We start from the raw sequence: 27843 nt of genomic DNA, 5'->3' as shown, positions 1-27843 counted from the left end.
GACACCAACAGGGAGGATTCTAGAAAGGCTTAATTAACATTGTTAATTTTAACAATGTTAACATAACATTGTTTATTGAGGTTTCAGTGTTGTAGGCAAGTCCTCTTTAGCCCTTCAGCCAATTTAGGATTGTCTCTGTTTTCTTCCAAGAAAGTGCTGGAATAATAAAGCATCGTATAAGGCAGAACTAACAAAGGGTATTTCTGACTTTTAGATGTCCAGATTATTTATATATTACACACTAATTTTCATGAAAATAGTCTTGAGTTCCAGAGTTGCAAAAGGTAAATCTCTCAGTAAGTTTCCAAGATTTACACAATGACTATTTTGAGATTACAAATGTTTGGTTAACACTTGCTTCCAGTTTAGTTTTAAGAAGTATGGAGGTCAGAGTCTCTTAAATACAACCAACCTTGAAATTATGGTCCTAATATATTTGTGAAGAAGTTTGTGGCTACATCACTCTGCCTTTACATTTTTCCTTTAACTTCAGCTCTTTTAATTTTTCATTAGTTCTTGTACTATGAGATATGCAAGATAGGAATGGATCTCAAATAGTAACATTTAACTTCCTGTAGAACTAAAAACCATGTTTGGAGGACAGGGATGAGAGAAATGGAAAACACAGTAGAAAGTAACCACTGAAATATCTCTAGTTCTTCAGTGCTTTTCTACCTGTTAAACAACTAGATATAGGATGGACTAATTAATGCCTTTTCCTGACTCTGATAGTTAATACCCTACATACATGGAAAAAAAATCAGAGTCATCTATTCTCATCATCAAAACATCTTCAGTTTTTTTTTTAACAAAACACTTCCATTGGGAAGTTATATGGATTAAAGCAGCAAAAGAGTCATGAGTCCTTACTCCTAAATGAATATGTCATTTCACAATGGGAAAAGAACACAATTGCTAAGTCTTTCTTGCTCCAGTTTTCCATTTTTGAAAATTATAATAAAAATATTTAGCTTCTATTACTGGAATAAGGAGTGAATGCTGGCTAAATAGCCACTAGGTATATTAGCAAATGTACTCTTAAATTTTACTAGAAACAAAAGATTGTTTCTCTTATCTTTCTCCAATGACTTTTAAAATTATCAGTGCAAAGAACTTTGCTAAATGTTGCTAAAATTTCACTGCTTTGCTAGCTGTATCACAAAAATGGCCTTAGACATTCTTAACTTGAAAGATCTTATTGTGAATCTGAACTTACTCTGCATGAGCAGCTTGAAGGGTTAAGAAGACTAATTCATATTCCAAAAATGCTGGCTTATTTCAGAAGGCGCAAGCAAGGAATAACTAATCAGGAATGCAAAGCACTTAGCAAATCTGAAGTATTCCACAAATTCTTAATAAAAAGCCTTGATGCTTCAGATGAGAATTGCAATTTATTACTTTGATTACCAATAATATCAACTGTCAGAGTTGGTGAACTTTTCGATTAGGTAACAGTTATTTAGATGAATGTTCAGGTCAGGTGGTAGAAGTTGAGCTTAATGTAATGAAATACTTTAAAGGAAATGCTTGAGGCTTTCACCTAAAGACACCATGAAGTCAGTGTCCAGCATATATTTATCCATCATTTTAATTTGGGGTTACCACAAGAAGAAACAAAGGAAAGAATACATACACACACACAAATTTATTTTATTGATAGAGGGACAAATGGTGTCTGATGAGATACTGGATGTTGGGGGTGCTCCAAGAATTTAACATTTATTTGACCCTAATGTAGAGAATTATAGTTTTTTTTTCCAGCTAATTTTCAAGATACAGGGCAATTTTATTTTCATTATTTTAAGAAATAAAATTACTGTGAAGTATTCAGAAGTCATAATAAAATGAAAATACCCTAGAACGCAAGCTGTTGGATTTTTGAGTAAATTATCATGGATTATAAAGGGAGGATAAGATTTGAATATCAGGAAACCTGTACACATAGAAGGAGAACTTCCATAAAATGGATGTTGCCTCTGGGCGACTGCTTGCTTTTCCTTTCACTTACATAGCACAGGTCTTCCAAATTTTCTATAGATGCTATGGACACAAACCCATGTGAGGTGTTTATAGGTAAAATGTTCATTGAGAAAAAGAACATATTTGTTAGCAAGTTGTGATGGTTAATTTTATGTGTCAATTTGACTGGGTCGTGTGGTACACAGACATTTGGTCAAACATTATTGTGGCTGTGTCTGTGAGGGTGTCTCCGGGTGAGATTAACATTTGAATTGAATCAGTAGGCTAAGTAAAGCAGATTGCCCTTGTCTATGTGGGTGGTCCTCATTTAATCAATGAAGATATGAATGGAACAAAAAAGGCTTAGTAAGAGGGAACTTCTTACCTGACCACTTGAGCTGGGACATTTTTTCTTGCTTCCAGTCTGGGACAGAAACATTAGTTCTTCCTGGGTTTTAGCCCATCTGGGTTTCAGACTGGAACTTACACCTTCCTGGTTCTCAGGCTTTTGGACATAGACTGGGACTACACACTAACTCTACTGTGTCTCCAGCTTCCTGACTGCAGATTTTGGTACTTCTCAGCCTCTATAATCATGTCAGTCAATTTCTTATAATAAAACTTTCTTTGTACACACACACACACACACACACACACACACACACACACTCTACTGGTCTGATTCTCTGGAGAATACTGACTCGTATACCAAGTATTGGTGTGGGCTGCTTAAGACTAAGGAGAGAAAGGCCAAGATGAGGAGCAGTTGTGCCCTCATGTGAGTGGACATCGTGTGCGTCAGTGACAACACACAACAGGAGAAATGTTTCTGCCTGATGTGGCACAAAATAAAGCAAGTGAGAGAAAGTATGGTCTACCCCTTAAACACAAAGATTCTAAAACATCACTGCCTTAAATCAAATAACAATTCTGTGCCTTACAAACTACGTAACCTTAGGCAAGTCATTTAACCATTCTCTGCCTCAGACTTTTCAAATGTAAAATATGAATAATAATGGTGTGTACTTTATAGATGTGCTGTGAGAACATGAGCTCAATACATGCTCATGCTGCTATGTGACTTCAAAATTTCAGAGCTTCTGCCTCCCTTGGATGGCAGCTCCATTTGAATATTGCTTCATTGGAATTGGTATCTTTACAGGGTGAGATCATGGGTCCTGATGTAAATCTGATTTTTCTTTTGATTCTAAGTCAACTTTCTTACATTTTTTAAAGGGGACATATCAGACATAATATAAAATTAAGTCCAAAGTTCCACTAGCTATAGACATCCCATTGCAAAAATTAGTTTACACATTTATAAGATAAGATGGTTTAAAACCCATGTTTGAAACTAGCAGCATGCTGCAGAATTACCAGTGAAACTTTTTAAAAGTGCAAATGCTGGAACCCCACCCCTATCAATGGTATCTGAATCTAGGATTGGGAGTGAGATGATGAGAAGTATAAGGCATGTGTGTATGTTAAGAATCTTCATTGGTTCATCGGATTTTCCTTATAAACCACTGTTAGATAATTTGTAAGTTTCATACTATCTGTAATATCATATAACTAATAATGTTTAACATCTCTAAAGCATTTTTAAAGTAGTCTTGGTACTTTGACTAATCCATTTTTAAAAACTCAAGTTGACATAATGACGTTTTTCTCTGATACAGACTCTTATATGGATCAAAGTCAACTAACTAGAACATGGGAGTAATAACAATAAGATATTCCTACCTCAGTAGCAGTTTCACTGCTGGCCAGTTGTGTCACGGCAAAGACACCTGGCAGTCCCTACAAGATGTACTAGGTACTTTTAATGAATCTTCTCCAACCTCAACCAAAATGTCTATGGTGGTTGACCTTTAGGAAGTATATGCTTTAAAAAATTCACTCAAGCACTGGAAAAATTAAATAATTGAATTCAGACTATTGATTGAGACAAATAAAGGGACATATGTGAAACAGTATCCCAGGCCATGTCCCTGACAAAGGCAGTGTAGTCAAAATTAGTTCAAACAAAATATATAATCAACCTGATTTGGGGGATACGTCTTCCTTATTGTATAAATTATATGCACGACTGGAGTGAGCAAAATTAGCACATTGTATTTTCTCCCAATGAAAGTCAATGAACGATGAAGATCTTTTTTCCACAACTCACTTTGACTTCTTCATGTACAGCCAGTAGACGACACCAGCAACAAGGGCAGCAAGGAGGAGACCAACGACGATTCCCACAATTAGTTTTGCCTGGTCATTCACCTTTTCTCTGTTTTCATCTGCAACAAAGAAGAAAAGTCCATGCAATTATAGACAATGCCAAGGATTTTCAGAAAGTCAATCTAGCTATTACTTTGTATTAAAAATTAATAAAGCTCACTACAGTAATCAACATGCAAACTTGTGATTTTTAAAGGGTAAAATTTTAGCATTCTTACTATCTTGTCTGATTTGGTATTTTAATTCAAGTCAAAATTGTGGACAGCTAAGAAAATTACTTATACCATGACACTTCATAAATCTTGAGCTGATAGTCAAGGAAGAAGAGTCGGCAGCATAGTACCTACCACTTATCTCGTCTGCCTCATCGTGTTCTGGAATACTTACTGAAATGAAAAATGTTAATATGAAATTAAAAACAAAATTTGTTGATATATGAAAGTCACCTTTACCATTATAGTATGATGTAATAATACTCAAAGATAAAATGTCTATTCTATAGCTAAGAGTAAAAAAAAAAAATCACACTTAAGAAAGTATGACCTTGCCTACAAAGAAATTAATCTTGTTTTAAGGAAAGGAGAGGAGCTAAACTGCAAAGATATTAATCTACCATAGAAAATTTCATAACTGATGACCTATAGAATTAATCTGAATTCCATATTGATTTTCCCACTATCCACCCCCTTTTAATAGTCATTCTTTTTTTAGGGAAACAAGTTGGCACCTAGGAAGTCTACAGTGTGGTGTTTATCAACTTTTCTCAACTTTCCTGCTCGATATAGGAGAATTCATTGTCATCCTCTAGTGTCAAGGACTTACCACTAGAGATGTTCTCAAAGTAGTAGGAGTAGAGGTTAAAATTGGGGATACCTCCGAGATTAAGAAGCAACATATATGATGTTTGCAAAGCCCTCCAAATGACTCTCATAGTGCCATGCTCTTGGTTCATTTTAAGAATTACCACTGTGTTGAGTTATTATCTAATATTAAACTCTACAAATAATCTTCAAAGTGCATGGGCATGCATTGGAACTGCCAGTGACATTTGATAAAATGCAGATTCCCGGACCTCTCCTCATACATGCTAAATTGGCATCTCAGGAGGTGCTCACTGAATTTGAAAACGACTGTATTAAATGTTGGTAAAGTCACTGCAAGGCCTAGAAAACTGAAGCATACCATTCAATGGGTTAACATAAAAAGAGAAACTTGTGTTCAGGAAGAAAGGGTAGGTTCTCTTCCTAGGTGGGACAAATTAATACTCACTGAATTGCATTCTGAGAAGTCAATGCTCCTATTTTAGAGTTAAATTTGTTTGGTTCTTTTCTCCTGTCACTCCATTAGGCCTTTATATTCCAGTCATAATCTGTGAGAGACCATTATTTTTCAACGATTGTTTTCTCCTAGCTCTTGCTAATTTCCAGCTAGTGTAGTCCTAGCCTGCTAATTTCATATACAGGTTTCCAACGGAATGAAGAATAAAAGTTTGGCAAGTCAGTTAGCATCCTGTCCAGAACTGAGCCTCATTCTAGGCCAGTCCTGATTTAAGGTTGACAAAGCAATAGGAACAACTATAGAATTGAAGATTATGGACAATTTCACATTAAATGACAATTGTTTTCTGAAGAAGCTGCTGTTGGCATGTATGTATTACCTTGATTTCAACATCGACAGATTTTTCCACATTCTCTAAGATAGTTTCACTTATTTGATTTTTGGCTATAGTTTAAATATGATATGACAAAAGGAACAATTTTGTAAACTAGATTCATGAATTCTAAAATCACTCTTGCTAGTTTGCTAAATGACTTTAAGCTTGTGGCATTCTAGTACAACATAAGAGTAGGATAAATACCACAAAGAATTAGAAAGCAAAATAATAGATCAAAGGGAATTAAAAATTTACCAAATTTAAAACTGTTACAAAAATGTTTTAAGATGATCTTTGAATTATCTCCACTCTGAACATAAAGCATGAATTAAATAAGAGAAACTTATTTTTTGTTCTCTGTTGCTTTTGGGAACTATTCCTATACAGGATAAGGCCTCTGACCCATAAAACATGAAATGATTTAACTGTCAAGACAAGGATAGTACAAGAATGAACAGGAAAAAAGAAAAAATAACCTTATGATGATGATACCAAATGCAAAATAAATAAATAAAACTTACCATAATGCAGTACAGGAAGATGGAATTGAAGACTTTAAACTAATGAAGAATAACTTCAAATTTTCTTACTTTTGTAATGCCAGAAATAAAATACTCACTAGCAGAGACATTCAAGGAGTTTACTGTTCTCTCCAGTTGGTTTTCTGCTGTGCAAGTTAATGTAACATTCTCTTCAGGGGAAATGATAATTTTACTATAATACCTGCCATTGATATAAGGAGATTCCTCTGTCTGGAAAAAGAAGAAAAAAGGTGGGTTTAGAAATCAAAATGGATTAAAAAGCATAGGAAAGAGTAATGATGACTGTAATAGGATAGGTGTGGTGCTCTATAGAGCGTTCTGGTGTTCGAAACCTATGTAAGATCATAGATCAAGACCGATGTATGCCAATGTCTACAAAGATTCATAAATCCATAATGAAATTTCTGTTTATGTTTCTTTTGTGAATTCTAATAATTAAGTTCATTAAACTCTTTAAATAGAATCTCAGGTTTAGTCAATATTTTGGCCTGATGATACTTGTTTCAAAATAATTAATTGGTGACTATTTAACCACCAACTTTCCACCAATAAATCTATGAATTTAATTGTTTATAAATTTAGTCACTGTTCTTCACTGTGGGAATTAATTCCTTTATCTTAAACCATTATATCAAAGTACATATGTATGTATAATTTGCTCATGGGTACATGAAACCATTTTTTTCTAAAGTTTTCTGTTGTAAATACAGACGATGGATGATTTTTCAGTGATTGCTGTCCCTCTGATGTTTGTGAGGTGTTATGAGGGTAATCACTGCATTTAATTCCTTCAAATATAAAATACAATTTACTTTAATCTCATCCCTAGGATTTGACTCCTAAACTCAACAAGGTTGAGGCAAATAATGTACTTGCACTCTTTTCTCGGTCATCTTATGAACTCATTCCCTACATTTTTCTCTTTCTATATTGTTGGCTTTCTCCTCAACTATACGGTAAGTGCCTTGAGGACAAGAGCTATTCTCCTGTTTTGGGTATCTTCTAGTTGCTGGGGGTGGAGGAGGGGCAGAGACATCTTGTAGTTGTAAAATAACAGATTCACCATGTATCTGAGAAGGGAACAAATAAAAGATTATGGATGCATCAGCACAAACCCACAACAAGAAAAATAACATATCACCCAGTGGGCCAGAATCAATCTTTCTCCTTCACAGTGAAAAATGGCATTATTATTTTTATCCTCATAGTAAATTTACCTGCTATTTTTTCACTTCCTACTAGGATTTTTCATCTGACTTTCTCGCTGAATCTTTGTTTTTGTTCCTTTAAACTCTACAAAATATATTTTCTCATTTCTAGGATGGTCTTTTAAATCCTCATATCTTTTCATTAATCAAAAATTTACTGTCTGCTTATGTATCTGTTTTCTATGTCTGTATTACCAGTATCTAAAGGTTCTTTTTTGCTGCACTTATCACTTAATTGAACTAGAAAGCAAAAACAATAGAGTAGAAAAGAAACAACCATTTTTGATGCTAAAAATAGATCTGCACATTGTCGGCAATTTAGATGGTTCAAGTCTTTATTCCAAACCAAGAAAACTGCATTTTCCTAGGTTTGAGGAGCCCAGAGCTTCTTTGCCTCCTCTTACATGCTTTCTTACTGTGTGTCCCCATCACACTTAACCAAATCAGGAGTCATTCACTTCGTGTGCCTACTCTTTTGAGGGCTTTCCATATCTAGAGTTATGCAGCTATATATGCATTACCTATAGTTGAAAGAGCCAAAATCCACTTTGCACTGCAAAACTGCATGGCGTAAGCTGGGACAGTGGCCCAACTTCCCTAGACAGAGGAAGAGTGGAGATTTTAACTTAAAATTAATTGGCAGCTCTTTGCTTTATATATGTCTTCTCAAATTTCAACTGGGTCAAAATCTGAGAAGCACAGAAGATTTAAATAATCCAGTGGTACCTCTGGGTGCTCCTGAGAAGCCTTTACAGATTACACTGAGAAGAGGGAGACATGAAGACTGTCGTAGAGAACAATGGAATTAACAAGTATGTCAGCAACCCAAGCAGATTGGCAATTTACTGGGATTACAGTTCTGAATCCCTAATGGTAGGCCAGATTCTCATTTTTCCTTTAAGGGGAGGGTCAAAGACTTAATAGTAAGAGAAAATAACAGGTAGTGTTAACAAATCCTTAACCCTTTACTATTACTAAAATAAAAAGATACAAATATTGAGGTCTGGTTTATGACCCTTTTGTTCAGAAGGGCACATCCTAGACACTATATATGTAGCTTGCCTTATTCTGGCCCTAGCACTGCATAGGCATGTCAGACCACACATTCATAAGCAGTAACTGTGTTCTTCTCCACCATTCCTACACGAGGACATAGTTTTAAGAAGAAATACCCCTTAATGTGCATAAGTTGAGCACAGTATTAGAGTTCACTTATACTGAGATGCATGAGCTTATTTTGCAGAAAAGTGTATATCTTAATGTTTCAATCACTCAAATTTCAGGAATGAATGATCACGAAGTAATACCTAATTTATACTCTTTTAAAAACAGATACTGACCATGGCACAATGGTTCTTCCCTTCTCCATGGCCCTGGGATAAAATTTCTCTTTGAGCCATGTTCTTCCTCTGGGAAAATTAAGAAGTTAGCAAAAGCTTCCTCTGAGCATGTACTGCAAATTCTATGTGGTAACAAACCAACCTATACACTGCAAATTTTACGTGGTAACAAACCAACCTATAGCGTAGGTTCACGAAGGAAAAAAAAACCACATTGGACAAAGTGCAGCATATAACAAGAAGACAAATACTTGCTTGGTTTATGACGCTTCCACTGCCAGTAATTGTCCATTGAATGGCTGGCTTTGGAAAACCTTCCACATGGCAGATTATTGTTTTAGATAGTCCACTGGGATCAGTTTTCTTTGTCATTTTTATTTGAGGTTTGCCTGAAATATCATTACAATTAGAATAAGATGTTGAACTGAGATCATAAAAGAAACCAGGTATAAAATTCTCAAAGAACAATTTGAATTAGTGCCCAAGTATTTTATTACCTTCTACAATGAGAGTCAATGACTCTCTTTTCTTTAGTCCTTCAACCTCCTGCAGAGCAGTTTCGCAGACGTAGTTTCCAGCATCCTGATAATGAAGACTAGAAAATGACGGGCTAGATCGAAGCCTGATGTTATCCTGATTAAATAAAAAGTAAATTACCTCATGTGGCAGAATTAAAATTCTCAGTGTATTTATTAGATAATAATTAAGCCTAAAATGATTCTTCTGGGAATAATATAAATGCAAACTTCTTTTTCTTAACTTCAGATGCTTTCAAAATAGATTTCCTTTTTCTTTTGTGGTTTTAGAGTCAGACATGTCAGATTTTTATTTCAGGCTCTTTCATTTACTGAATTTATGATTTGGAAAGTGTTTTATTCCAATTTCTATGAACAAAGGAAAGGTATCATTTAATTTTAAAAAATCACCTGATATACAGAAAATAATCCTATTATGTCAGGAATTGAAATGCTCCTAAGCAGGCAACTACACATAATCCTAAGATTATGTGGTCTTTGTCCATTAGGATATTTTTTCCCACTCCCCATTAACTAACCAATAATCAGGGAATACTGATCATCACTATTTTGAATACATGAGCTGTTCATGACAGTTAATTCATAATAGTGATTGCAGTTGATTGTAAAAACAGTTTAAACCACAGTAAACTTAGTTTCTCTAGTCCTATAGTAAAACATGCAATGAGTGTTCAAATGATTATGAATTAGTCTAGTTGCCTAGAACTTGTCTAGCCTTGTGATCACTGATTACTACAAACATATCATGCTAGATTGCAGCATAGGAAGTGGCACTTTATTTTAGTGAACAAGTTGTGATGAGGCTGTGGCTGAAAGAGTACAATAAGAAACTGAGTTCACAGAATAAGACAACAAGTAACAGAGGATCGAGTGTTAAAAAGGATCAAAAGGCAGGCAGTAAAGCAATACAAAATAATTTCATCAATATATTTCCATTAAAAAGAAACTCTAGAAAAATATTTCTCCACAGTTTCTTATAAAGGTAATTATTGTCAACTTCTATTTCAAATGGTATGTGTGTTTTCTGAACCCATCATGGGTTAAGGGTTCTTGTCACATGTCATGCTCTGGTAACAAATGCACTGGGAGTTTGGATATACTAGCCAAGGGTTTAAGTGGAGGGATCACAATCACAACCTTTTGCTTTGGTGATAACCTTGTCTCAAATCACCAATTATCAGTCACACTTCCTTACTCTGAAAGGATAGCCAATGGCCTACATTTCAGACAATTACAAGAGTATAAGCAGTTGTTCAGGAAATACTGAATTAACTCCTGCTATGTTCCAGGTATTCTACTATAGCTCAGGGATAAAAGGGATTGCTTTCTAGGAGCTCTTGATCCAGTAGAACCTGTTTTCAGAAACTTAAGAGTGGTCTCAGCAGCAGAGAGACAAAAGGTGTCTTACCAAAGCATAGTATTTATACTCAGTAAGGTCTGGCCTTGAGTCTCTACTCTGTCAGTTATGAGCTTTCTGATTTATTTCCCTTCAATTTCTTTATATGAAGAATGTGGGGAAAATAATAATCTTTGTATTTCACAGGGTTGTTGTAAATATCACGTAAGGATAATGTGGGCAAAAACACATTGTAAATTATTAAGCCCTGTGGTATATAACTATGTTTGTATGTGCACACATGCGTGTGGTGTGTGTGTATAATTAGTATATACACATAATTGACATTACACCCCAAACTAAGTTTCAGAACACCAATTATGGATGTCACTGTGTTGAGCACCTCTAAAATTTTATTGTTATTTTATTTCTCTTATCAGAAACAGAGAGAGAGAGAGAGAGAGCTGGTATATAAACACATCCATGAATATATCTACCTGAATACAATATAAAGTGCATAAGAAACCTAAAAAGAAATCAAACCAAACAGCGGTGTAGTACTAAAAATATTACTTACTTTCATCCATACCACAGTTGCGTTCCTGCTAGCGGATATTGTGCATGACACAGGTAGGGCATCACCAATCTGTCTGGTCACTTCTCCACTTGGGTTTAAGGACAAATCCAAATCTGTGAAGCAGAAAATCTGTTCAAAGTGCTAACTCTGAAATGTAAGATAGTCAAAATATTTTGGAGAAGAAAAGATGAAAGAAAATAAATTTCTTCTAACTGCATTTGAACATCCAGAACTGATTTATATGACTAAAATAATTGGACTATAGCATGATTAGCCTAGTTTTTCAAGCCAGCCTTGAGACTAGTTTAGACAAGAGAATGGTCAATCTAATTGATTATCCATTTATTTGCAGTTAACATGATTGATATTTTGAGGGGATATAAATATTCCCCTAGGGCCTATCACCTTAAGAAAAAAAAATCTTAAGTCACTTCTGGAAGAAAATAAAGATGATGACTAGGTAAATATTATATAAAGAGACAGTAAGGCATAAATGTTGGAAAATCAAGCATCTTTAGACAGCAGGTGATAAATTGAAAAACCATGAGATAGTAGTTGTGTTTCTTCAGAGAGAATTTACTATAGCAGCAGATATTTTTAAAAAGTGCTATTCCATTTCTCATCCAGTTGATGGAAAACAATTTTTATAAAAATCTGACTGTCATAGTCTGATCTGTATGAGAAAATTCCAACTCAATTGAACAAGTATTTATTGTACAGCTACAATGTCCCAAGCACTGATGAGAGATTCAGAGATAAATAATGACCTTATAAGTCAATGAGGTAGAGGTACTATGCTAACTATAACACACAGCCCATAAAATCAGCACCTAGTAGCAAACCTGACACTGATTTGGAGTTCAGTAAATATTTGTTGAAAGATGAAAGGCAGGCTAGAAACAGAGGTACAAATGAAGACTTAATGGAAGTATAGAGAACAGAGCCAAACTGAATTTCAAAGCAGTAATAAAGGCTTTGTAAAGGGAACACTATATGTTTGTGGCCTCTGATGGTTGAGAAGGACTTTGATGGGGGAAGATGTAAGGAAAACTTTGGTCACACAAGCAAAGGCAAAGAGATGAGAAAGCTTGGCAGATTTTGTAACGGTGAGTAATTGGGTATAAGTGGTGACAACTCATGGAAGTTAAACTCATACAATTCATTGAGACCAGACTGAAGAGGACCATGCTTGCCACACTAGGAGTTGTGTCTTTGTTCTACAGTATGAAGACTTGCCATTACACTCTGAGTTTCTCCTTGGTTTAACATGTCATAACTGCAACTTGTTGACTGCAACATCATTTTTAAAGTTCGTCTCTCCTATCAGACTGAAAGCACCATGAAGGTAGTGATTGTAACTTGGTTTGTCACTGATATATCCACAGTGGCTGACACATGGTAGACCCTCAAACATTACTATTGAATGAATGAAGGGAAGGAGCATGCTTTCTCAGTTTCTCATTAATATAAAACCATGTACCATCATGTAGAAAAGTGGAGTTTCCTTGGAATATTTGGGTGAATTGTATTTAGATGAAAATTTTATTCTGGATGAGTTAGAAGTTTTTGTTAGCTGGATAGCTAATTTTCCAGAGAGGAGATAAACAATTTTACAGGACAATGATGGACTTTGAAAGCTCGGATGAAGACTCTATGTGTGCATATATTGGCAGGGAAACAGTGACTTTCATCAGCAACTAGGAATTTGTAGGCTGTGAGACTTGATGAGCAGTCTATTCTGCAAACATGTGCAAGAATGGGTTGGTGCTTCTCTACCCACACTTCCTTTAGACATGTTTGAAAAGGAAACAAATCTTGTTTTTGGAAAATAAGCAAGCAATCAAAGATAAGTGGGTAAAAATAGGATTTTTATGTTTCCATATAATTTAGAATCAGATGTTGATTTACTTGAAATACTTTTTTTCAGCTTTTGAGGAGGAACAGAGTCAGCAATAGAGTTAAAACCCAGTGTTAGAGTCTACCTGTTAAAACCAAGATGCATTTAAATCTAATTAAATGCACTAAAATACAATTAAACTTTTACACACTTTTGTTTAATTTTCCCCCATCACAGCTAAACATGTAGGCACTATATGGCTGCAACCAAGTCTTTTGCTTTGTCAGTCTGCCATCTATCCTTCCCTGCCTTATCTACAAGTAAAGTAAATAAGAGCCCTCTTCTTTTAGAGACCTGTGTACCTTGCATCTCTTAAAAATAAGCACATCACACCATCTCTAAGGCACTAGATTATTGATTATTGGCCCAAAGACATCATGAGCAATGATAATAGAGAGCTATTCCACATATGTTTCTATCTGCTGGCTATATTCTCTCTCTTCATTATTTTATTTTATTTTCATGGAACAGGACTGGATAATATTGTTATGCTGGAAGCTACTGCTTTCTCTGTAACTAGCCCCTAATGGTAGACACATTCAAACCCAAGCAACATAAGCAAGGAGTAAATGGAGAAATGGCCCAGCTGTGAACATAACAGTCCACTATTTTTACAGGGCTCTCAAGGGAGCACTTCCAACATCAGACAATCAGAAGCAACCATCTGGTTGCTTTATTCCCCAATGCACCCCCCTGTATCTCTCTCAAAATTTTAGCTCATATCCCACATGTCTTTAAAGTATTATGAGTCAAATGAAAGAGTTAGAACTATGTACTCAAGACAATTTCTAAAGTCTGTTTATACTCAGTGGGATTGTAGTGGATGATGTCTAGAGGAAACCTTATTAATGGTACTGTTGAGTGCAAAGGACTTATTAGGAAGTTTGTACTATACCTCCAAGCAAGACTGACATTTGCTCAAAGCACTCTGAATTCTAGTGTCACCAGGGTGTGGTATGAATTAGTTTACCATTTCCATGATTCATGAGGTACATCAATAATATGGACTGTCATGAATTAGAACATAAAGAACTCAAGTGTCTGGTATTTATGTGTGTCTTTTTCTGTTATACCGAGGCAAATATAACTTTTGGAGTATTTGGAGATCAAAAGCAAATTAAAAGTTAAAAGGTTATGTCCACAGTGATTTTCAAGAGGTTCTGTTTCCAGAAATTTCTTACCCCTCTATATAGAGTACATTCAGCCAATAAATAACTTCTAATGATCTCTACTTCCTGTTCCCAAAACTGAGTCTGTAGTAACTTTGTATTGCTTGAGTTTGGGTGTTAAATTTATTCTGTAACACAAATGATAATGCTGGGTCAACTGCAAAGCTGGTGCACTTCAAGAACATGGAAATGTTTTCTTAAAATATACAGAGTTGTTTCTTTAAGGTACGTATGAATATTGTTCATTGACACCACAAATTGAAGACACTTAGAAAGAAGATGGAGATGTACCACTGCCAAAAGTTGTGGTTATCAGAGCCATGCAAGGTTTCAATATTGCAGTGCAACTCTGGACAAAGTTGAGCTTATCCCGATGCTCTCTCTCTACTGCATCTATTGCAACTATGTTATTTAAGAAAGATATACCTGCAGTTTATTTGAAAAGATAGCTACATTAAGCTATTAGAAGCCTTGAGGTGAAGCTGCTGATGAAGAAATAGGTGACTTACAGTGAACTGTGATGGCTGTTGAAGCAATCATGCTTTTTTTGTCTATCAGGGAACACTTGTAGTCTCCTGTTGCATTGCGCCTCACATCTGTCAGTGTGTAAGTATTTGAGCTTCTTATTCCTTCGGGCTGTCCCTTTTGATAGAGGCAAAATGTCAGATGATTATACTTGGTTGCTATAATGAGAACAGTTGTATTTCTTGATGAAGATAGCATTTTATCAAGTAAGATAAAAAAGGGAATGTGTTTCATTGATCACACAAAAAGAGTACAGTTTGTGTTACCAACATCTGATTCCTGGGTAAATAATTAATATTTTGGATTTAAGGAATTTGAGAGCTTATTTATTTTCTATTGATGACTTTCATTTTATTGACAGCATGGCTTTTGCTCAAGTTTCAAGGGCATTTTTAAAAAGTCCAATGTTTTATTTTTATATTTATGCCTTATGTAATTTGACAAAAATATTTGAGGCAGCTTAAAAGGAAATACGCCATATATCCAGATTAAAAGAAAAAACATAAAAGGAAGGAAAGAAAGAAGGAAGGAAGGAAAGTAAAGAGGAAGAAAGGATGAAATGAGAAGAATGAGAAAGAAAGAAAGGTGAAAGGAAAAGAGAGAGAGGAGAGGAAAAAAAAGAAAATGACAAAAGAAAAAGAAAAGAAATTAAGAAATTAAGACTAGGAAAAATATAGATGATGTAGGAATAATATATGTTAACAAAGAAAGATATTCAGCAGATATTATTGCTAAAACTGAGACACAAATTTGGCTCTGTCATCCCTGATAGCCAAAGCGGAAACCTAATTAGTTTTAAATTTTCCTTCGCAAAGGAAACAAAAACAGCAACTAATTTATTAGGAGAAACAAAGTTTTCTGTCAGCATAAAGAAATTACTTATACTAGTCTTCTGAATAATGTAGTGAATGACAGTCTTAAATACTAATGAGTACTGTGGTAGATGAAATTTGTAAGCACATCCCTGCAGTAAATGCAGTATTGAGTTGCATTATGGCTTCCCTCAATGTGAAAGTGATGTCAAACACAAAGATACGGGAGAGCAAACAGGCATCGTCAGAGAGAGCTCTCTCCTTGTCTGCTTCCAGATCCTTATGACATGCAGAGCACATCCGAGAGGAATTTTCCAAAGTATCCTCTATGCATATCATTTCCTTCAGCTATGATATGGAGAAAAGTTGAGGAAATGGCATTTCAAGATTATACATAATGACAAAAAAAGAGCCATAGCATTATCCTAAATATAACGTGCAACAGAACTATTCCTACTTCAGAGGGTTAGAGAAGTGTTCGGGGCAATGTTGTGGGCAGATTTAGAATCCACATCAGTTCATTCACTGTCATCAGTTTTCATTTTGTAGTTATCTGCTTCTGAGGAGCAGATTCTTACAGTTTATTTGGATAATTAAACTCTAAGTTTTTGCAATTATGGTTTCCTGTGGTTGGCTTTTTTTTCTCTTTGTCCTTGAAATCTCTCAGCATTGAGAAAAAAAGGCAAGAACACTGGCAGGTGCAGAAAAAGCTTCCACATGACATTTCATAGGTGGTGTCTCTTGTCTCCAGCAATCACATTTTTTCTCACTTAATCTATCCATGTAGAAGTCAAACAACAGGAAAAATGATAGTCATCCAACTGAAGTAATACTTAAGCACTTACTGGTAAGTAAAACAAAAATTCCTCTGGGGGAGGGTTGCCATTCCCTAAGCATTTAAGAGTGATGTTATCCCCTTCTTTGATGGCATTTTTTGGTGGCAGCACTTGTATTGTCACCTGCTCTGTAGGATCTGTAAGAGTTACAGACACAAGTTAGCCATTTTTGTCAAGTACCGAAATTACTCTGTGCATACAATGTAAATGACTAAATTGTACATAATTTTCTCAAGAAGCTAGTAATGGTAATTGCTTAAATATACCTTTTTATAGAAGGATTGAAGCTAATAGCTACTTGCTATACAAGTACTAATCTTAGTTAGGGCAAACTACAAAGAAACCCTGTTACATAAAAATCAATTTCTTCTTAGCAAAATGTCTTTAACTGAGGTAGGAATGGTGGTAATTATTTTATGTATAAAAGACCGTAGGAACAATCAAACTGCATGGCTTTTTTATAGGGAAATTTAATTATATATTATATGAATCTTATAGTTTCGAAGGACAAAAATCAGCTAGCAAATAGCTAAAGCTATTAGATATACCACTATACTCATATTGTATAATAATACTTCATATGAAATAAAAAGAGGAGACATGAGCTAAACAACACCAACAAGGATTTCAGCATGCAGGAGAGAAGATCTGCTTAAAAAAAGATGAATCCTATGAACTGAGGGAGACCCTTGACACAATCAACAGGACTGTAAATGTATTGTAATTTTGTCGTGTTTATTGGAGCCAAGATGCAACTTTCATTGCATTTTGGTCATATTTATGGAGAAAATAGGGCTAAAGGGTATGCTTCAGCACTCAATAGTAGAATGCTAACGAAATTAAATGCTGGATACAGTGAACCATATCTAGCAAACAGGAAATAAAATGAAGTGGTGCTGGCAGTTAGAAATGATCCACTAACCTATCCATTTGTTATATTGCTGGATAATATAATGAATAATAAATTTTGAAATCATATAATGCAAAGGTATGTTTTATAGAATGTTTTCCACAAGACTTAATAATTATTGAGGCGTGTGTATATATTTCCAAACTGGTGACACTAAAAATTATCTATGAAAACTTATTTTTTTTATTAGCTAACAAGTGAAATGAGTAAGTTATACTTTTGGAGGCTTTGTTCTATCTCTTGTGGTCATTTATTTACCTTTCTATAGATAAAGTGCAGATAAAAAAAACTTAGAAGGTTGTTATAGATTGTTTCTTTGCCTTTTCTTTATGCTTGGGCATCTCTGAATATTTGTCCAGTATATTCTGAGGTTAAACGGTGATTGATTTAATACACTTCTTATTTGTTTTTCTGGATTTGCCTGAAGTAGTTTCCTAACCAGCAGTTCCTGGTGAGGTTGAAAACTAAATAAAATCTGGTTTTGGTGCCCTGCTGACCTTCCGTTTCTGGGCCTCTCTTGCTTTTCTTACTTGGCCCTTCTCTGACTAGTGCTCATGTTTGGCCTGTGGCATGTCACTGTGGCACATCTCTGATCAAGGCTGACACAACAGAACAGCCAGGGATGGCAATCTCTGACTTCCTTCTCTATTTTAAAACTACCCTTTTCTGTGTTCCCTTTTCAATAGGCTCCCCTTTGTATTAGAGAGTCGTCAAAGTGTTAACGTAACACATTTGCGTTTTGACAGTAACTCTGCATGTCCACTAACATGCTTACCTCAAAATTAATGATCCCTTGCTCTGCGTTTGCCCCTGACTTTGAATTTTACTCTGCCCATTAGTAAATCATCATTTTGCCCATTACCCTGGCTTTCTCCTTTGCCCTCTCTTATCCAATCAGTCACCATGTCTTGATGATTAATACTTTACAATATATTTTGGGTCTGCTTCTCCCTTTCTATTCTCACTAACACTTCCCTAGTCCATGTCCTAATTAACCGACACCTGAAGCAATGCCATCAAATTTCACTTGGTTCCTCACCTTGAGTCTCCTTCCTTTTGATCCTTTCATATATATTTCCTCTGAATCAGTTTTCTGAAGTAGCGCTTTGAATATTACAATGATACTCAAAATCTGTTACACATTCCCAACATATGAAGTTTAAAAATAAAAATTCCTTAGCCTGGTATCCACGATTTGGCTTGAACCCAGCTCAAGTGAGAGTCTTCTCTCTTACTCTGCTATATAAACCCCTACAAAACAGCCAAAACTGTCTGCTTAAATTTTCTTTTCATGTATTTATTTATCCTACAGTCCTTCTTCATTTATTCATTTGTTTGGCATCTATATTGTGCAAGCCTTAAGTGCTGGAATTATAAGTTGAAAACCCTGCCTCAATGAACGTTTCCTCTATTTGTAAAGACACCAAACTTAATAATTAAGAGTATGACCACATAAAACCTGCATATGACACAAGCATAGGGATCCTGGTAGCCATCGATACATGAGACTAGGAAGCTTCCTGGAGGAACTGACCCTGGAGCTGGGTTTTTTTTTTTTTTTTTTTGAGACGGAGTCTCACTCTTTCGCCCAGGCCTGACTGCAGTGGTGCTATCTCGGTTCACTGCAAGCTCCGCCTCCCGGGTTCACGCCATTCTCCTGCCTCAGCATCCCGAGTAGCTGGGACTACAGGCGCCCGCCACTGCACCCGGCTAATTTTTTGTATTTTTAGTAGAGATGGGGTTTCACCGTGTTAGCCAGGATGGTCTCGATCTCTTGACCTTGTGATCCGCCTGCCTTGGCCTCCCAAAGTGCTGGGATTACAGGCGTGAGCCACCGCACCCGGCCTGGAGCTGGGTTTTGACACATAAATGGGTGTTTGGTAAATGATAAAGGTGGGAAAATGACAGCATATGCATAGGCATGTAAGTATTACTCTGCAGAAGGAATCTGGAAAGTAGAACAGAACACAGTGGATCAGGCAGTGATGAGGGCTGAGACATACCGTAGGACCATGGCTAAAATGAACTCAAGGCATACTGCAATCGGGGGAGGGGGAAGGATATCAATCTGAGAGCTCTGGGGAGTCACTGAGAAGTTTTTATCACATTTGTGTTTTAGAAAAATATTTCTGGCGGCAGTTTGGAGAGCAGTTTATTTGGGGGTGAACAGAGAATGCTGGGCAGACAAGAGAAATACTATTTTGCAATTCATTGGAAAAATACTACTTTGAAATCCATTGCAGAAATACAGGCAATGAGGAATGGTGGCATAAATGTAGGCAGTGTCAGAAGGCAGAAATCAGATCAAAACAAAGATTAAAGAGCTAGATTCTCTAAAACCTCATTACTGATTGAATAGGGTAAGAAAGGAGTGGACTGGTATATTTTTCTCAAGCTTTCTCAAGATGAATTGGCCATTTTTTTTTTCTTGAAATGGACTCGTCTCTCCTTTCCATTTAGCGTTCTCCTTCTGTTCTCTGAAGTCTTCCTAGAGCAGTGGTTCTCCACTCGTAGTCCTCAGATCAGCAGCATTAGCACCATTGGGGAATTTGTTACAAATGCAGAGTGTCAAGCACCTTCCTACACCCACTAAATCAGAAACTCAAGGCCAGGGTGCAGTAATCTGTGCTCTAACAAGTCCTTCATGTTCTTCTGATTTACACTACAGTTTGAGAACCACTGTCCTTGGGCACCTGAGCCCTCAAGACTCTTAATACTGAGTTCCTGAGGCTTTTACCCTTAGAACCTTGCATTGGCAATTTCCTTCTGATGTAGGTGTCTTGTTTGTCTGTTGGAGTAGTACCCTCCTTGAATGTGAGGACTGTCTTAAACTGCTTCTTCGTGCTTCGTGTTTTCACCATGAAGCCCACTGTGGCGTCTTAAAAGCCATGCCAAGAGCACCTTACGCAGCCAGCATGATAAAATCATTTTCTTCACATCCATTCCAGAATTTCTCTGTCTACCCAACTCTGCATGCCTCACACTCACAGATGTTTCTGTTCTTTCTGAAGCCAGTATCCCAATTCTTGTTACTTATCTTGATGTTCTCTCCTGTCTTGTACACCTACACTTACACCAGTATGGTTTATTTCTAATTGAATATTTCTAACAGAAAGAATTCTGGGCCGGGCTTGGTGGCTCACACCTGTAATCCCAGTACTTTGGGAGGCTGAGGTGGGCAGATCACCTGAGGTCAAGAGTTCGAGACCAACCTGGCCAACATGGTGGAACCCCACCTCTACTAAAAATACAAAAATCAGCAGGGTGTGGTGGCATGCGCTTCTAATCCCAGCTACTTGGAAGGCTGAGGCAGGAGAATCACTTGAATTCAAGAGGTGGAGGTTGCAGTAAGCTGAGATTACACCACTGCACTCTGGCCTGGGCAACAGAGTGAGACTACGTCTCACAAAAAAAAAAAAAAAAAAAGAAAGAAAGAAAGAAAGAAAGAATTCTGCCTCCACCTAAAAAGTAAGGTTTGATTTTAGATAAGCTATACATAACGAAATACTAATTTTTTGGGTTTAAATCAAGTTGAAACTTATTTCCCAAGTTTAAGACAAAACCACCTTTTAATATCAGGGCAACTTTGGAAGATTTTCACTTTTGTTCCCATACAAGATATTGTGCCCTAGGGAACCAAAAAAAAAAAAAAAAAATTTAGGTGAGGTGATTCTTTTGAAAGGCTCAGCAGGCATTCCTGGCTTTTCTCTAAAATAGATGTAGAAGTGCTAGGTTACTGTAGAACACAGGCCAGTATCACAAAAATTTTAGATAAATTAATAATAAGAAGAAAATTCTTTATTGCATTTTCCCCCCAAATATCTTCAGCTCTATGTTTATATTGTGATAATGACCATATAGTAATAATAATAAAGTACTTAATAATGACAATTTAATGTGTGATGTAGCATGCTATTTTTGATTTGTGATTTCACTTACTCTCTATAACAACACTATCAGTTAGATATTATATTTTTCCCATTTCAAAGTAAGAAAACTGAGATGTAGAGTAATTAAGCTACTTTTCAAGAAATGGTAATTGATAATGCTGGGACTAGAATTCCAGCATTTTTGCTCCTAATCATTAGATTATCTTGGCACCTGTCTTACAAGGAAAGCACAGCAATGGAGAAAAAGATTATATTCTAATATCTACAGCTAATTTAGGGTAAGACTCTGTGCCTCGCTTTATGAACTAAAATAATGAAGTTAGAACAGATGACCATGAAGATTCCTTTGTAGACAAATACTCTGTTTCAAATACACAATTTAGATAAGTAAAATGTCTTGTAATACAACATCCTACCAAACTTATGCAATTGATCTCATTATTAAAATAAATTTCTTCATTAAAATGGTAATCTCTTATTTAGAAAGCCAGTCAGTCATAAGTCTATATTTGTCTGTCATTCATACAGAAAATGATCAGTTATAGATCTTATCTTTAAAGAACTTAGTGTGTAGTGGAATTCAGAAGAGACACTCATAGATAAAACGTAGAGAGTGAAAGATATTATAGGATAGATAAATGGTTATTCATGCTATGGTCTCCTAAAAAGGAAGAGATTATTTGGGTGCCATCAATTTGAGGTGCAGATTGGAAGCAGAATTCAAAGAGTAATTGGATTGGGACCTCAAAGACTAATAGCATTTGAATATTATTTCTAATACATTAAATAGCATAATTAAATATTGAATTACTTACAGTAAATATCAAATACTGCCTGTTCAGAATGAATTGTTTTCTGGCCAGATGGTCCATAATATGTCACCGAGCAGGTGAATGGCATTTGTATGTCAGCCTTGGTTGTCTTGTACTCCAGGGTGGAAGTCATGGTATAGAGCTGAGTCACTGGGTCCATTTCCTTTTTAAAAATTATGACCACCGCTGAAGAAAATAAAGAACACTGATGATAGGGTCTTTCATCTGACAATCACAATCCTTAACGAAACAGCACCACACCTTCGAGAAGTGGTTTTTTCCTTCTAACTGTATTTAGTAGGAGAGAAAATTAACATGTAGTGAGGTTAGATGTCGTTTCAAAACCGTGAATCAGAGACACAGAAATAGAATCCTGGAATCCCTTTTCCCACTCACTTAATTAACTTCTAGATCATGCCATATACAGAAATTATTTTCTCTGCTCTTGATTCTTCTGTACAAGGGCTGAAAATGATGTTTAAAAAATCATGTATTAATTTAGTACATACTTAAAGTAACAGAGCATAAGAGCTGTAGCTCAAAATAGGGCAACATATTTAGATCCTGAATAGTTTAAAGCGGGGTTCTCCAACCCCCAGGACTGGTATGGGTCCAAACAGCAGGAGGTGAGCAGTGGGCAACCACAAGAAGCTTCTTTTGTATTTACAGCCACTCCCCATGGCTCACATTACTGACTGAGCTCTTCCTCCTGTCAGATCAGTTGTGGAATTAGGTTCTTATAGGAATGCAAATCCTGCTGTGAACTGCACATATGAGGGATCTAGGTTGCATACTTGTTATGAGAATCTGATGCCTGATGATCTGTCACTGTCTCCCGTCACCCCTAGATGGGACTGTCTAGTTCCAGAAAAACAAGCTCTGGGCTCTCACTGATTCTACATTATGGTGAGTTGCATAATTATTTCATTATATATCACAATGTAATAATAATAGAAATAAAGTACACAATAAACCTAATGCCTGTAAATTACCCTGAAACCATCCCCTCACCCCGATCCAAAGAAAAATTGTCTTCCATGAAATCAGTTCCTGGTGCCAAAAAGGTTGGAGACCAGTGGTTTAAAGAATACCTAGAACAAAGAAAGTCAGAACAGGTCCTCTGAATGTACTCCCTGTCCCCCTGCCCTCATACCCACCTCCTTCAAGGGGATGTAGCACTTTTCCATTCCTGTACCATGTGATATTGCCATCTGGATAACTGTCTTCTGAAATGCAGTCACCCAACTGCAAAATAAAAAGGCAATGTTATTACCTTGGTTCAATCAGGGCTGTCAATTTGGAAACTCCAGAAACTCAGGCAATGCAGAGTTATTCCAAGGGTTTCTTGACCCATTTATTTTCCAACACTGACAAAAGACTGAATATATGCTCTCTGGTGTAAAAATGTCTTTTTAAGATGTTTTTAACAATTTATTTGAAAATATACTTTTGATGATTTTTAAATGTGCAATAGATGGTGTCACTATTATAAAATCAATTCATTTGAAAGCATTGCCAAATTCATTTTGACACTATTCATTTTTAACCTTAACCAAATAACATTACTCTGTTAACACTGACTATTACCATGAATCATAGATCTTCATAAGGAAGAACAATTTGGTGTTAAAATGGGGCTGCCTCTCCAGTTTCATACTACATATATTTCAAGATGATATATATTATCATGCTCTATAATTCCCCTCACTTTCTTTAAATGTATTTTAACTTTAATATTTGGTATTCATCAAATAATTTTATGCAGTAAAATTTAATCTGACGCAAAGGATGTAGGACTTGGGTTTCCACCTCCCAACAAAGGAAAACTTTGGTATTTTAGTTAGATTGTTATTCAATATGGAACTCCAACTTTGTCCCCCACTTTTATACAGCTTCCCTTCACATATCTGCTAATGCATTGTTCGAATCTGATCTCACCTCTTTACTTCAATCTTTCAGTGGCATAATTTGCCAACAGAATAAAGTCCAAACTCCCTATTTAGTATGTAAGATTTGTCATGATCCAGCTTTTCTTTGCCTCTCCAGATTCATCTCTTTCTATCCTTTCTTGTTTTCTGTCTTGGCACCCAGTTTCATCAATGCCAAAATTTGTTATTTCCCAAACACACCGCTCTCTTTCACATCCTATTATTTCATACTGTTGGAAAGCCATTTCTACCCTTGGCTTGGTGAAAATCTATTCATCTTTCATCATTTTCTCTCTCTATTTTTTCTACACAGGGTCTTGCTCTGTCGCCCACAATGGAATGCAATGGCGCAAACATGGCTCACTGCAGCTTTGACCTCCTAGTCTCAAGCAATCCTCCCTACCAAGCATCAGCCTACCAAGCAGCTTGGGACCACAGGCATGTACAGCTATGCCCAGCTAACTTTTAAATATTTTTTATAAACAAGGTCTTGCCATGCTGTACATTCCTGGGCTCAAGTGATCCTCCCACCTTAACCTCCCAAACTGCTGGGCTTACAGGCATGAATCATGCTAATTGACTTCACCCTTCTATTAAGCAATCCACTGATTCAAATAAGAAAGACTCCTCTTTTCAGAAATGACCCCACCTTCCTTGATGTCCCCATGGTCACCTGAGACTGTGAGCATGTTGTACTCTCTGTGCCTTGTGCATAATTTCTGACTGGTAGCTGCAACACTGTCATCTCCACAAGAGCAAAGCCTGTCTTACTTGTCTTGGAATGTAAGGTCAGAAGAAGGCACTTACAACACTGGCTAAATAAAGTTATTAATCAAAAACAATTCTTACCTTTTTTAGCTGCTCTGTTTCTAGAAACAGTGCTTTGCTTACAATTTCAGGTTTAGATGGTTGCTCTAAAGTTAAGCAGAGAAAGATTTTAAGTACATATGTAAGAAAAATGGGACTTCTGTGATTTGATTCACAGCAAAAACAATTCATTTACTCAATACAGAAGAATAAGCAACAGAATAAAAATAGATTTCGTTATACAATCTGGATTTAGGGAATCTATAGGTCTACCCCTTTTAATATTTATTATCTTAAATATTATTTTCAGTACTTGTAATTCCTTTGAGTAAAATATCGATAATGCTTTCTGAATGCTTTATAAATAGTGAATATGGATTTGATAGTGAAACAGGGGCTAATGTCCTATATAGGATATATTGTCTCTAATTGATTACCATGAGCACTTCTTACTTCCCAGTAACTTCCAGCTCATTAAGTGAAGACATTAATTTACATGAACCAGAATCACAAAAGTACTTGCTTAAAATTCAGATTTCTGAGCCCTATTTGGCCTACTGAATCAGAATTCCTGAAAAGAAAATCCCATAACTCTACATTTTAAACAAGTTTCTAGGGGATTCTCAGTCACCATAAAGTTTGAGAAACACTGTTCTAAAATCATGGGAAATAGAAAGCAAGTTAAGGAATTTATAAACCCAAATTTCTGAAATATCTCTAACTTTACCTCTTAAACCAAGTCACAATATGAAACTGTAAATGTGAGAAAATCTTTCAAATGTGGAACCTGAGATGATGGACAAAAACATTTTAAATATAGGAAGTACTAAGAAACATAAATTTTAATAAAGACTTGAAGAGCAATTGATTAAAAGTTGCACCAACAATTTATTATTTAAACTGATTTTAAGTTATTTTATTCTTGGCTGCTATTTTCTATCAATGATGGATTTTGCGCTTTTTAAACAGCTCCGACAATTAGTTTACACAAAAAGTATATTGCCTCATTGTCACTGATTTTTGTGAGTCTCATGGACCAAAATTATTCTATTTTCTTATAAGCAAATGTATTTAAACAATCAGCTACTTTTTCTTTTATAGTCTTATTGTTTACCACCTAATACTTTTAATTTTGATTACCAAACTAAACTAAATTGGCTTTTGTATAATTATTACTCAATTTGGAATTCAGTTGTTATTCATGTTACCTCCCTAGATCATTATAGAAAACAAGGAAAATGACAAAATGTCTCTGGGGTAGCAAAACGGATATCTTTAGACTATATGAGAAATAAATGTAGCCTTCTTTAGGTTAATATCTAGAGTTAATTTCCCCTCATAAATATGTTTTACATGAGATATTAGAATAATGAACAAAAACAATAAATCCTCCCATGTGTTGAACTCGTGCTCTTTAATTATAAGAGGACCTACTTAACTATTAATTCTAGAAATATAATTCCACAAATACAATTTTCACAATGATGATTTCTAGTTTCCAAATACACTGATTGGGAACAAAACATAAGCAAGATAGAACAATAGAAAAAATGAATATAGAAAAATAGGAAGACACAACAGAGAAAATTAACATTAACACAAACTAGAAGTGACACTTGACTACCTGATTGGTAGGATAGGGACCATAAAATGATAAAAAGTTGACCAAAAAAAAAAGCTTCTCAAAATAGACACCAGTTTCTGGGAAACATATTGTGTGGGGGTTAAAGCCTTTCACATAAGAGTAAACCTTGACATTATCACTATTTTAATAGAATATTATTAATGTTCATAATTGGAACTCTGAGTTATTGATGAAACACTGAATCTTATTTGGAATCCATGTTTTAAAAAGGCAAATATCTAACACATTTGAGAGAAGAATGCATCAGAAATATTTAAACAAAAAGAAAATTCTTGGGGTGTAAGTAAGTCAAAGTTTTCTGGAAACTGAAATCAGTTATTTAGTGACACCCTCTCTGAGAGCTCAATAGACATAAAATATGCAGTTAATTTATGTGGCCAATCAAGGGTCAAAATGAACAGAAAAAAAGGTCAAAACATTCTCAGTTTCGCCTTCAAGAGTATTGTGCCTGGAATATGTGGCGATATTTGAAAATTCTCCTCATAAATTTAGGTTCTAAATAGACAGATTTGGTGGGTTGCTTTGCCAAGTTTCACTACTTTCCAGTTCACCAAAGTAAAATATCAAGACTGTTGTGCAGATACTCTTAATCTAATAGAAAATGTATACCTTTACTTTGCTTTGTAAACTCTGTAATATTTTATCAATGCACCCATAATCATAAACACTTTGCATTTCAATGTTTGGTCCCTTACTCATGGTCATGTGTGTTTTGTTGCCATAAATGCTTTATAAAATTCCTTATTTTTTCAATGAAATGAAACTGTAGCAAACCTAAGGAAACCTGATGAAAGGATGTTTAAAGTTTAATCCTGTTTACATTGCGATTCGTGTTTCTATTTGGAAAAGAGGGTCACAGTGAGTATTGTGAATGTAATGGTAATACTTATTTCATTTTCCTGAGTTATTTTCTCCTTAAATATTTGTTTTGAGCCCTCTACATTAACTATGTATCTTGAATGTAATTTTCTTTTATATTAGGTTGTAACAATTGATGAGTATTAGTTGGAGGACCATAAAAGAGGACATGTACTATTTTAGCAAAATTGCATATTGATTCCAAAGTGTTAAAAAATAGTCTATGTGAATTATATCTTAATATGATTCAAAGATTCATAACCAAGTATAGAATTGTAAGGAAAAGCAATGCTACAAATTTACTTGCATCATTAAAGTAATTTAGTCAAGGGCAATGATTTAAGCCAAATTTTGCTTCTGAATCTTCTTGACT

At 35.5% G+C, this 27843-nt stretch overlaps 1 protein-coding gene across 4 annotated transcripts in view; it reads right to left on the bottom strand.

Moving 5' to 3' along the window:
- ALCAM (activated leukocyte cell adhesion molecule) overlaps positions 1–27843 on the bottom strand; it is a 206996-nt gene that overhangs the window by 20191 nt on the left and 158962 nt on the right. The window contains exons 4-14 of one of the 4 annotated variants that reach the window (XM_054479818.2): positions 25010–25074; positions 23390–23477; positions 22236–22418; positions 16630–16757; positions 14957–15089; positions 11382–11494; positions 9430–9565; positions 9184–9321; positions 6462–6590; positions 4536–4574; positions 4130–4247 (exon numbers count right to left, since the gene is read on the bottom strand). In XM_054479818.2, the coding sequence (XP_054335793.1) occupies positions 4130–4247; positions 4536–4574; positions 6462–6590; positions 9184–9321; positions 9430–9565; positions 11382–11494; positions 14957–15089; positions 16630–16757; positions 22236–22418; positions 23390–23477; positions 25010–25074 (1270 nt within the window). Of the gene's footprint in view, positions 1–4129; positions 4248–4535; positions 6595–9183; positions 9322–9429; positions 9566–11381; positions 11495–14956; positions 15090–16629; positions 16758–22235; positions 22419–23389; positions 23478–25009; positions 25075–27843 lie in introns of those variants that run through there. The other 3 variants (XM_054479820.2, XR_010125667.1, XM_063661581.1) reach the window with 3 other exon arrangements.

The sequence above is a fragment of the Pongo pygmaeus genome, chromosome 2 (genome assembly GCF_028885625.2).
Source record: "Pongo pygmaeus isolate AG05252 chromosome 2, NHGRI_mPonPyg2-v2.0_pri, whole genome shotgun sequence".
In the NCBI taxonomy this organism is placed as follows: Eukaryota; Metazoa; Chordata; class Mammalia; order Primates; family Hominidae; genus Pongo; species Pongo pygmaeus.
The sequence above is the reverse complement of the archived record's forward strand: the minus strand, read 5'-3'. Positions and strand labels throughout refer to the sequence as shown.